Below are 11708 nucleotides of genomic sequence, written 5' to 3'. Positions count from 1 at the left end.
CCTCTACTGTAATCATGAGAGCATTTTACTCAGATGTAATTTCACTTAATACCATGGTGATAGATGTTCAACAACATTACCATTACCTAATGATAACCAAAATCAAGCTAATAAAAAGGATCCAGAATAAAAAGTTATGAAATTACTGAGTTTAAGTTTGTGAGTCAAATGAGAAAAAAATCAAAAGCTGTTTGTCATTTTCTTCTTGATAGCTTTTTCATTTACAATTTATTATCATAAACACAGTATCTCTTGAAATATCTTTTTGATATCTCCTCAAATACAGTCAGAATTCTAAAAAAATTAGATCTCTCAGTTTTCACGGTCCTTCTTATTGAGATTTTATCATATTCTCTGTGGACTGTCAAACTCTGCTCATTAAATTTTATCTATGTCAGCAAGCTAAGGACATAAGAAATGTAAAAGCCCTATTTATGAATCCAAAAACCTTGAGAAACATTCTCTATTTATACAGCTTGTCTCTTCTTTCCTTTTCTTTACTTTTTGTACCCTTCCACTTCTAAAACCCTCTCCCTTTTTCAATCTCTTCAATTTCTCTATCTTCGATTTCTCAATCTATCTTCAAGCTCTTTGGAATTCCTCCTTTTGTCTGCCTTTATTTAAGAGGCTTAGAAGTTCATTTTCCCAACTTCATTTTCAGGGATCTGCTGAGTGGAAGTAGAGAGGAGGTTTGCTTGTTTTTGGTCCAAACAATATCTGGATGCTGGCCAGCTGCCATGGACGCTCCGCCCCGTCCCTCTTGAATAGTGAATAGCATGCTTCCCTGAACCCTTTGGTCCTCCCAAAACAATCACTTCTTGCTCCTTTCCTTCCTTCCTTCCACATGCTGTCTTTGTGACAATAAGCAATAAATACCTTGCCCAAACAACTTTATATTGCAGCTTCTGTTCTCAGACTCTCCCTTCTCTCTCTAATATTTAGCCAGTTTCCCTCAGAACTCCTTCTCTCCCACAGAAAGGTCTTGGATTCTGAAGTGCCCTGTTCCCCTCACCCTGTTATTTATCCTTTCCAGTTTTATCTCAGTTGTTCTAAATAAGTAGAGGAACTGAAGTTCTGACCTTCAGAATTCACCTGGTACAAGTTTTTGAAGGAAACCTCCATGTCAGAATCACAGACACACTATAATGCAGTACCATAACATACCATGGCACTGGATGCACCAACAGGGTCAACTTTGCTGAGATCTTCCACTGTAAAATATCTGATGCCCACTGAGAGCTGAGGTATTACTTTGACATTTTTCCATTTATTTCATAGCAAGAGTCATGGGCATGGTAAAATACTTTCTACATACATCAGTGCTCAAGCCTCAAAAAGATCAATAGTGGTTGAAGAAGAATGCATTACACTAACAAAACCCATCAGAGAACATTTTAAAAAAATTAAAGCAAGCATCAGCCACAGCATTTCAAATTTAAGTTGCCTTATTTAAATAAAATTTCTAGGCAAGACCCTGAAATAATACTGAATTTCTGTTTTTAAATTTACTCACTTGGTTTTAGTGCATAAAAACGTTGCCAGATGGAAAGCTGTTTGTACACATTTTTCCATATATTATCAGAAGAGTCAACACAGACGAATTTCAAAAGAGAGGTTTTATAAAGAAACTATATGAAGTCTAAGCGCAAACTATACAAGGCAGCACATAAATCTAGAGAAACAGACAGCAAGTTTTACCAACATGTTCAAAAGAATAATAATCAAAAAAGTGGCTCAGTTAAACAGCAAAGAATACTGAGTACTGGCAAAGGATATCACAACCAAGCACTACAGCATCAATTCCAACCTTCAAAAAAATCAAAGAGAATTTTTAATGAACATTGTCATTTTTGTAGCAGGTTGTGATTTTATTACTGATATATTTTATTGTACTAGTTGAAAGCATGATTTTTTGAAAAGATAAAGAAAACTAGGTGCAAAATCCAGGCTACAAAGAAATACCTATGAGAATAAGTACATTTTTAATGCATGGTTCGTTGTAGTGAAGCTCTCTAGAATAACAGCTGAATGTATTGCTAGATCCAAAGAGAAGGTCAAACTAACAAAGAAAAGCCATATCAAAAGATTTCAGAAGGTTGAGTGAGAACACAAAGAGCAATTGTCCTTGAGACAATGGGGTTTATGTCATGTATCCAGCCTCTCTGACAAAACTTGCAAACAAAATCCCTCAGCATTCGGCAGTAATTAACATTCAGTTGAAACTACATGCCCCAGAAATGGATTAAAGAATTACTGAAATAAAGAAAAAGGGCATATTTATGCAGCAAATTGTATGTAGTGGAAGTGATTTAAAGGTTTCAAATCAGTGAATAGCCTTGAACGGTACTACCATTCTCAGCAAATTTTTGGGGATCTGAGGTTTGTCTTTGTATTTTTTCCATTTGAGGCTTCTTTGGCTTTCAGTCTTTTGTGATCCCAAGAAAAGCCATACACCAAAACTAGAACAATAGACATGGAAAAAACCCAGGTGCCCATTTCATAACATGAAGATTTTCATAACTTTTGGACAAACATGGATATATTATGTCCTGTGATTCTCCTTGCTACAGCACTGAATGCTCTCACAGAAACAAGGATGGAGGAAAACACTGTGACAGCAAACAAGGAGATTGGCAAAGATCCATGAAGTTCTTAGGCAGGTGTAGGTCTCTTTGGCCTCTGAAAAACTCCTTAATTGACTTATCAAAATCATTAAAAACAATCTACTTCAGTCACAAAGGGAACTCGAGACTCTGGAATGGGGTTTTCATACCTCCTATATCTACAGGGCAAATATCTCACCTTGAACATCACGGGGAAGGAGGAGAGCAAACTAGAGAGCAGTCCGCCCAACTTCAAACCTCACAAATATACAAAGCAAATGTTGGGCCTCAATATAGCTATAAATTTTTTCTGCAGTAAAAACTGACTTTTCAGGAACAAACTGTGTCAAACCAGTCTCATTTCCTTCCCCATTATGATAGCTACCTAGATAAGGGGCACAAAGCTCATATTAAAACTGATGCTTTTTATTAGGGTCCCACATAAAAATTATCACATACAAACTAGAGAAACATAATTAAAGCACTGTTTTTTGTAAGACAAACAGTGTCTGTCTGACTCTCATTGAGAATATATCCTGTGAATCACTACCAAACTCAAGGAGTATTTCAAGTAGAGTTACACAGAGGTTTGTCCTGGTCTTAACGGTACTCAGGATTTTGTTAATACCATGGGTGCTGCACAGTAAGCATTCCTAAAGTCTATCAGGATATTACTGAGCCAAAGTGGTTTCCATGAGCTAAAGAGTATACTGGGACCAGTTTAGACACCTCATTTTTCAGAAAGAGACAGCCAAATTGAAGAGTGTGCTGAAAGGGAAAAGACTTAAGAGTTTCCCACACCACTGCTTATGAACAAATGCTCCTGAAACTGGGTTGGCTCCTTCAGAATCAGCAGGATGTCTCAGTCAAGCCCATCTGGTGCTTAGACAGCAATTATCCTTACAAACAGACATTTCCTTTTGCTCCCTCCAGCAGCAGAGCAGAAAATTTATTCTAGATCTCCTTCATGCTGTTCCACTTAAGGACATGGTCAATCTGATGCATCCCCAACAACTCAGTTAAAAAAATGGGTTACTGAACTGTTTTCCAAGACTGACCCAGTTTCCTCTAGTTGTGTTTGATCCTGCCTCTCTGCTGAAGCCCTGCCAAGATCTCTCCAGGTCCCTTTCAGACTCTGTGATTTCTGTTGATTATGTTGCTTTTGTTATTTCCCGTTAAATGAAAAAAAATAAAACAAAACCAATTAGCAAGACTTTTATCAAACTTCTAGACAGATAACTGTAAGCAAGACTTCATTTTCCAACGTTCTTTATAGACTTATTTAGACTATGAGTATAATCTAGCCTTTTACTTTAAGAATGTTTTTCTCCCACCCACCATGAATGCCAAGCCTGTCAATCACACTAACAACAAGAAGATACATATGGGACAGTTTAGGAGGAAGAGCAGACATGAGAAACTGCTCCTTTAACTTACTTGGAATCAACTCCAACATGTGTGCCTGGGAGAAAAAAAAAAAAAAAGAGTATGTGGTAAGTCACGTTACTTTCATTATTTTTATATAAATTTGGGGAAAAAAAACAGGGACAACAGTTCATATTTTCTGTACTGTAATATTCCATTTGCTCAAGTGTATTTTCCTGGGGCAGTATTCCAATGTTACATCCAGTAAAACAAGTTGCTTGCTGCTGCTGAGGGGTTTTGCAAAGCCGAACTTTACTGTGGAAGTTTTGAGATACTTTTAACACATTTAGTGCTCATGCTCATGAATATACAGAGCAGTAAGAAATGCCAGTGGTATGACCTAGGAAACAGTTTTATACTGCTTTTTAGCTATGAAATCACAAATCTAGAACTTCATTTACAAAAAGCCAAGGAGTTGGAACCTGCAAAAACTTGGTTTTTATGTTGCTTGCACATTTCAGACTCTAGGAAATGAACTTTAGGCAATATAGAGTGTAAAGATGTGTTAACTCTGCTTGATACACACGTACTGTATGGGAATGAATTTCTCTTTAAAGAACAAAATACCTGGTGTATAAAATGCTCACAATTAGATTCCTCTGAAATTTGGTAGTTCTCAAGCACTAGATGTCCTTTTTTATTAGGAATCAGAAAACGAAATTTCTTAATATATAGAATCAGATTTCTACCTTTTTTTGGAGGAATAAAATTGTAAAACAGTGCAGATTAAAATTGTTAATGTCTCCAGTAAGACACAAGTTTCTAAAATAGCAGATTACTCTCTGCACACATACCAAATACATTTTTAAGCCTAACAGAGTTCACAGCAGATCAGGAGGCTCCAGGGAATTTTCAAGTAGCAAGCGAGCCTGATCTGCCCTAGGCTAGTACTGTTTCACATTCAGGTATCTAAATTCTGCTTCAAAATTTTATGTAAGCACCTGAAAGTTAGGAAAGAAACCATTTCGGTGGCCTGTCTTTATCTGGGGAACTCTGGAAGCCTCGGTATTCTGCTCAAGAACTCCTCCCTCTAGAGCCCTCACAGCCAACATGCGTCCAAGTGCACATATTTATTTGGGTTTATAACACCATGGAGGTGTGATACATTACACAGAGGAACTAGAAGTATGAGGGTACTAGGTAGAATCAGTAATGGAATTTGGGGTTCCCCAGACAACAATTCTTGAAATAATCCTCTTGAGGGTAATGGAAAGCAAGTGGAAGTGCATGACAATATTCTCCATTTCTGTCACACACGCTGAAGGACAGAGAACTACAGCACCAATTGAGCCAAGGGCAAAACCAGCATCAAGAGAGGAGATGCAGGAACCCAGATGAGCCTCCCCACGTCTCTGGTCTTTTTTTTTTTTTCTTTTTTTTTCCCTCTTGTCATTATGTTTAATCTGACTAAAACACTAATGGAAAAATATTTCCTGCAAGTCTTACAAGTCTCTTTGGTTGAAGCAAAGCCCCTTTGGGAGCAGAAAACTGAGCAGGACCTTCCCAAACAGATTCCTGCCTCATTCCGTGGACAGAGGCAGACTGCACTAACCCTGGCCTTTTAAGAGACTGTCCTAAGAGCCTAGAACACAAATTAAGGCAATGTCAACACAGAAGAACTAGCCACAATCTAGTGTTGAGGGAGAGCAGAGAGAAACAGGTAAGACAAGGAGGACACCTGGGCACAGCAAGGTGGGGCAGCTGGCAGGGCAGAGCTGCAGCTCACCCTGCACTGCAGGAAGGAGACAGCAACTGGCAACCAGGAGCAGTTCTCAGCACCTCAGTACTTCCAAAAACGCTCCCTGCCTGATGGGGAGGAGGAGGAGGAGCAGGTACCGCTGGCAGCACACACTGAACTGCAAAATTCTTAACGCACTATTTTTAATTGGCCTTTGAGATTTTCTGAACTAGGACTGCTAACACCTACTCGGTAAGCAAACAGCCTGCACTTCACATTATTAATGTTCCACACCTGATGCCATCTGTTATTTGGTTGTTTCGTGTAAGCAGCCATTAAACCTGTAACTCACACATCTCCTACCGAGCTGCTTCCCACCTTCACAACTCATGACAACTCTACAACAGACAAAATCACTCCTGCACTCAAACTAGGCAAGCAAACTGTCTTGTAAGGAATACATACACCTCTCTCTTCTGGTTCTGCATATAATGGAAGGAGTATTGCTGCCTCCTGACATCCAGGAAGATGGCACCCCCCTTGGAAAAACTCACAGCCAACTTTCTGAAACACTGAACAACAAAAAGCACTATGAAATTCAACATCATTTTTTCATAATATGCCAGCCAAGTACCTCTAAGGTTTTTCTGAGGAGGCCAAATTTAAGATGCAAGAGCTTCAATCATATTCCTGCAACTCTGGGAATGGAGTTCTGCCAAATTCAGTGTTCTGCCAAGTCAGAAAATAGGAAAAAGGTATTCACTGGCAACACCTGACCTGTCAGTCACTCTAACAGTAAAAAAACATGCAGGAAAATTTTAAGGATAGCAGATGAGACACTTGCACTTTTTCAGTAATGACAGGTATGTGCATATGTTGATATAACAACCAGTTCCTTATACTGGAGTCCCTCACATAAGAACATTGGGACTTCCTAAATCACCCTTTACAGGCGTTCACTTTAAGGGACCAAACAGGAAAAAAGTTGCAAAAAGGACTTCCCCTTCAGATTTCTACATCAGTAAAAAAAGAGTAAAGCAAGAGTTCAGTAGTACTCATGCAGATCAAGTTTTTTCTCCCTGGAGAGAAGAATGACCACAAAACTACCATCTCAAGAGGAGTGTGAGAACTGGACAGCTTTTCAAGTTGCAGATCTCTTAAGACAGGTACTGAATCTGTATGTAAGACTTTAGAGAGTTCAGTCTATATTCAGCTAGCAGAAACACTGGACTTATACTTGAAAACCAGATATCTTATCCTACATCTACCACAAATATTTAAAAGTGCTAAAAATAGTTTAGTCACCACTTATATTAATATATAACTTCAGTTTTCTGTAGAAATCTAATTCATGGTAGAAGCAAAGATCTCCAACATTACAAACCATACAAAAATGTTTTCTCACAGGAGTATTGCTTATAAGAGAAAAGACATTTCATGCCCAAATTTATTTCCTGCTGGGAAAAAATAATTATTTCAGAGAAAGTATGTCTAGTTTTATATGTGACTATAGCTTTAAAATTTACAGCATGTCAATAAGAATCTGCTCTTCATATTTTCTTCTCAATACATATATACACACAGTAGTTGCTAGATGTTGTTTAAGTTGTACTTGAACTTTTGGGGGGGGAATTGAGTCAGTCCTTTGTTGGCTTATATATTTCTTTGTTCTACAAGGTTGTTTCTAGTATATCAAAAATAACCTGAATTGCACAAAATATTCCAAGCTCATTTTCAGACATCTTTCACTATCTTACTCATCTCCTCTCAGATATATAAAATATATCCTCCATGATACAGCCTTTTTAAATCACATTTTTCCTTTTAACCTACTGAATACTATTATTCAGGTTTTAGATTTCTACCTGTAATTTCTAAAGCCCATTCATGAAATTGGATATATAACCTCATTTTATCTCTCTTTTGTTTGTTTCTATGCCAGTTACTCTATGTAATTTTATATATAGGAGGTTTTTTTCTTGTGTTAATTCTAATTCTACCTGTAAGAGCACCAGTCTTTTCCAGTACCTTCTTTACACCAACAGTGAGAATTCATGGTCATTAAGGTTTCTCATTTCTGTTCACAAAACTTGCCAATGCAGAGAAACCAGCACGTCTCTGTGTTATTCTATGCCATTACAGAAATTTTGAGGTGCTCAAAGCCAGGCCTGGCTGAAAACTAGAAAACAAATACATTGATTTAATTCTGCCTTGAAATATCAGATCCTGTTACTACCCCAGCACAACACTTTCACCTGAAGATATGCAAGTCACCCAGGAAAACATGACATTTCCCAAGTGTTTCACTTGCAGCAGTGGGAGGCAAGAGCTACAACCACAGTGGCAGCTCTGCTTAGAAGGTAAAAATGGCAAAATATTTACTATGCAGATATAAATGTATATCTCTTAGATCTAAGCAGTTGTAGTACCCAGTGGATATCGTGTGAATTTTATTTCTCATGCACATCAACTCCCCTTGCAAATGAAATTATCATGTCAGAGAGTGGTCTCAGAATAAAGAGTTATTAGTGAATCTGAAGCACTTGGACAATAAAGAGCGCTGTAGAACAGTTCAATTTTGAAAAAAGTCATTCTGAGTTCAGAGAAGGTTTTGAGTACAGTGCAGGACAGGTACACAAGATGGACAAGCAGCGAGCACTGAACAGAAAATAATACATTAACCTTCAGGAAAATAATATCAGCTTCCATGGTCTGTGACTGAGGCTGGGTTTTCTAGAAGAGGTATACTCATGTTGATGCCACAATACATACATATAATGGGTATGTACATGTGTACCATGCAATTTTAGAATCTTCTGAAATTTAAGCCTTAATGACATAGATTTTCCTGTGTCATAAATACAGAAGTTCTTGACTAGCCATTCTGCAAAGTGTTTCCAGCCTCATGAAAGGAATTTTGTATAAAATCAATACCTTAACTACTAAATAATAATTAACCACACAGATTTTGCATTTTCCCTCATAAGTAAGTGAAGATAGTAATGGAGACCTGTTAGCCATGTGGATGTACCTCAACGTCATCTTGCACCTATGCTGTAGTTGCAACACTGAAATATTCCATGTTGTGTTCAGAGATTATCTACTTGGCCTCCATTTGCCATATAGTCTGGTTCCTCTCCTAGTACTGATCTTAATGTACTTGTAAGAAAAGTTAATGCAATCTCAAGAAAATTAAAGGTTCCATGGTCATCACTAAACACCAGCAGCAATACACCCACTTGCCTAATGCATTAACCATGTAAAATGAACAAATTTTCCCTCACACATAAGCTTGATTAATAGCATAAGGCAAAGCTCAAAAGCAGCTCATCAAGCCAGTAACTGAAGATATTGGTAGAAACTAGAAATAGATGAGCAGCAGCCAAGAGAAGCAGAAAGTCCATAGCCTTGATTATTTGTCTCTCACCAACACCTATTCAACAGATGGCAAATTAACACAATGCACAAATGACACTAGTCCAACAACCACAGCAACCCTCTCCTTTGAATTGTGATCTATTCTGCATTGCAAACAAGCAGGACTCTCCCAATCATAGTAGAAAAAAATTTATAAACCAAGGCCTATCAGCTAACAGACAAAAAAAAAGAATATATATCTGAACAGGACATTTTCATATCAAAAAGTAGAAAAAATACACACTGAATATTTAAGTATGATCAGTTTTAAGTAGTCTAGAAATACAGAATTATCTTAGGAAGGCCACATAACTCTGTCTGTAAGAACTTATAGCCCTAATATTTCTCTGTTAGCATCTGATTTGGTCACTACTGATACTGACATTTACATCTAAGCATTACAAATACTAAAACTCAATTTGAGAGTGGTACATTCTTAAAGAAAATATTCCCAAATATTTTGCCACTTTCTATGCATAACAGTTAATTTCTTTCAAAAGCCACACTAAGCCATCTAACACACCATGAGATTTTTTTAGGACATCTTCAGCCTTGATGCATTCTTTTCCTCTCCTTAATAGAAAATCCAATGTGTCCATTTTTTCCAAACTACTATTCAGTAGTTAGTTCTATTTCAAGATGTAATATTTCTGGACATTCTGGTTTCATTTGAATTTATAATTAACATCAACTTTGTTAAAAAACACGATTACCACAGCCAAGCTACAGAAAAAAAACCCTGTTTCTGAGCCTGAGTTCTTTCCAGCAATGCCCATCAGCATGGTAAGTGCAAGACACAGCCCAAATAGCTGGTACCAAAGTCAAGCAGAGCAAACAGAGGCTGGTAAACAGCCATGTGGGATGATGGCATGGCTACTGCTTAGCTTTTTCCTCAGGTTACCTTTTAACCTGTTTCTAATTCTGGCTTCTTATCCCACAGCAATCCACAGTACTCCTGTTGGGCTCCTTGTTCCACTTATATGATATTTGCTGCTTGGAAATCTCTTTTTGTCTACTCCATCCACAATTTCATTAGCCCTTATCCCCTGTAATCTTTCTTCCTAAGAAAGAGGTAAAACTGTGTCTTATCTCTTACATGAAAGTCACTGCCTGAGCATTACAGTTACTCAATACTCTATTTCTAATTATCCTTGTCAAGTAGTATAACAATTTCCACAACCCTGAGTATTTGAGCATGGAAATATTAATTAGTTTGTTTACAAATGCCAAGTTTCACACTATTGTAATCTTGTCTTTTTCTCACCTCAGTTTGGAATGCCTGAATCTGCTGTGGTTGTAGAAAAACTGTGCATGAGTGGATCTCATTTCTTGGTAAGCAAATATTCCATAAGATCTCTCACTCAGGTGTATTTCAGCTTGGGGACTGTACTCCTTACAGCGCCAGGAAATAATGTGAAATGTTTCCTTCTCTATACACACTTCATCAATTGCTTTGATTTCGCATTTGAGTGGGTTGATTTCCACCTCTGACTCAAGGAATCCCTGTACACAAAAGAAATCCCAGTCAGCCTTCCCCCCTCCAGAGAAAGAGCAGATATAATCAGCCATCAGCACACAGGTGTGGCAGGGGACAGCTCATGAAATATGAGGAGGTTGTGGGGTTTTTTAACAATACAGATATTTTAAAGCCATCATTTATGTAAAAGCTTTTTGATAAAATTTGCATTATCAAGAACATTTACCAGCACAGAATTGTATATAAATTTTGTAGAAAAAGTTTAAAGAAACAATGCCTGAAAAATCTGATAATGTCCTTTCCTGACCTCTGTAGAATTTTTTGTATGAGCATGTTTAATTGATTGCAACTAATAAGGAGAGAAGACTAAAGTAACTCCTTGAACTGCAGCAATTCCTCTATCAATAATACCATCTGTGTAACTACTGAAGAAAGTTCCTTAAAATCTATTTAAAGGTAAAATTATTGTTATGGTGCATTTACGCACTGCAGAGATAATATATTTGCTTGGCAATTCATTGCTAAACAGAACTGTTTCCTGGGTGCATCAGGAGTTATATCTGCTGTTTACTCTAACAAGAGCTTCAGTGCTGCAACATGATTCATGAGACTGCAGGTGCTCCACGGCCACAGAGTAAAACTGGCTTTTACCAGCTCACACCAATGCAGTGGGGCTGACAAAGCTGCCAAGTCCACACTGATGCCTGTCCCATCCATCCATTACAAACTGGATCACTGAAGGTGCTGCAGTCCCCATCACTGGATGAGAGGCAGTGAAGTTAAAGTTAAGGGTGGATGTGGCAGCTTCCTGTGACTCTGTAAATAAAGCTGTAGAACAGCAGTGGACTGAGAAGTAATTTCAGATGTTAGTGGCAACCTATTCAAAACACAAGTGAAAAAAGCAAGGAGAACAATGGATGACCTTTGGACAGTCTACAATAGAAAAGTAGTATGAGTAAAAACAAAAGTATTTGCTAGTATGTTCTCCAAACTATGCAGTGTCTTCAAAATAGCTTTAAAGACTATTTTGCACTGCCGAAAACACGGCATCATACATGCAACACAATAAGCAACATACATTTTTTATGTCTGTATAGAAAAATTGAGA

At 37.7% G+C, this 11708-nt stretch overlaps 1 protein-coding gene across 6 annotated transcripts in view; it reads left to right on the top strand.

Annotated features, from left to right (window-relative positions):
* Nucleotides 1-3929: 3929 nt before the first annotated feature.
* Nucleotides 3930-11708, top strand: part of BLNK (B cell linker) — an 89655-nt gene continuing 81876 nt past the window's right edge. The window contains exons 1-2 of one of the 6 annotated variants that reach the window (XM_058029103.1): nt 3930-4096; nt 10393-10455. In XM_058029103.1, coding sequence (XP_057885086.1) covers nt 3947-4096; nt 10393-10455 — 213 coding nt within the window. In that variant the 5' untranslated portion in view covers nt 3930-3946. Of the gene's footprint in view, nt 4097-10124; nt 10196-10392; nt 10456-11708 lie in introns of those variants that run through there. The other 5 variants (XM_058029098.1, XM_058029097.1, XM_058029100.1 and 2 more) reach the window with 5 other exon arrangements.

The sequence above is a fragment of the Melospiza georgiana genome, chromosome 8 (genome assembly GCF_028018845.1).
Source record: "Melospiza georgiana isolate bMelGeo1 chromosome 8, bMelGeo1.pri, whole genome shotgun sequence".
NCBI lineage: Eukaryota > Metazoa > Chordata > Aves > Passeriformes > Passerellidae > Melospiza > Melospiza georgiana.
The sequence above is the reverse complement of the archived record's forward strand: the minus strand, read 5'-3'. Positions and strand labels throughout refer to the sequence as shown.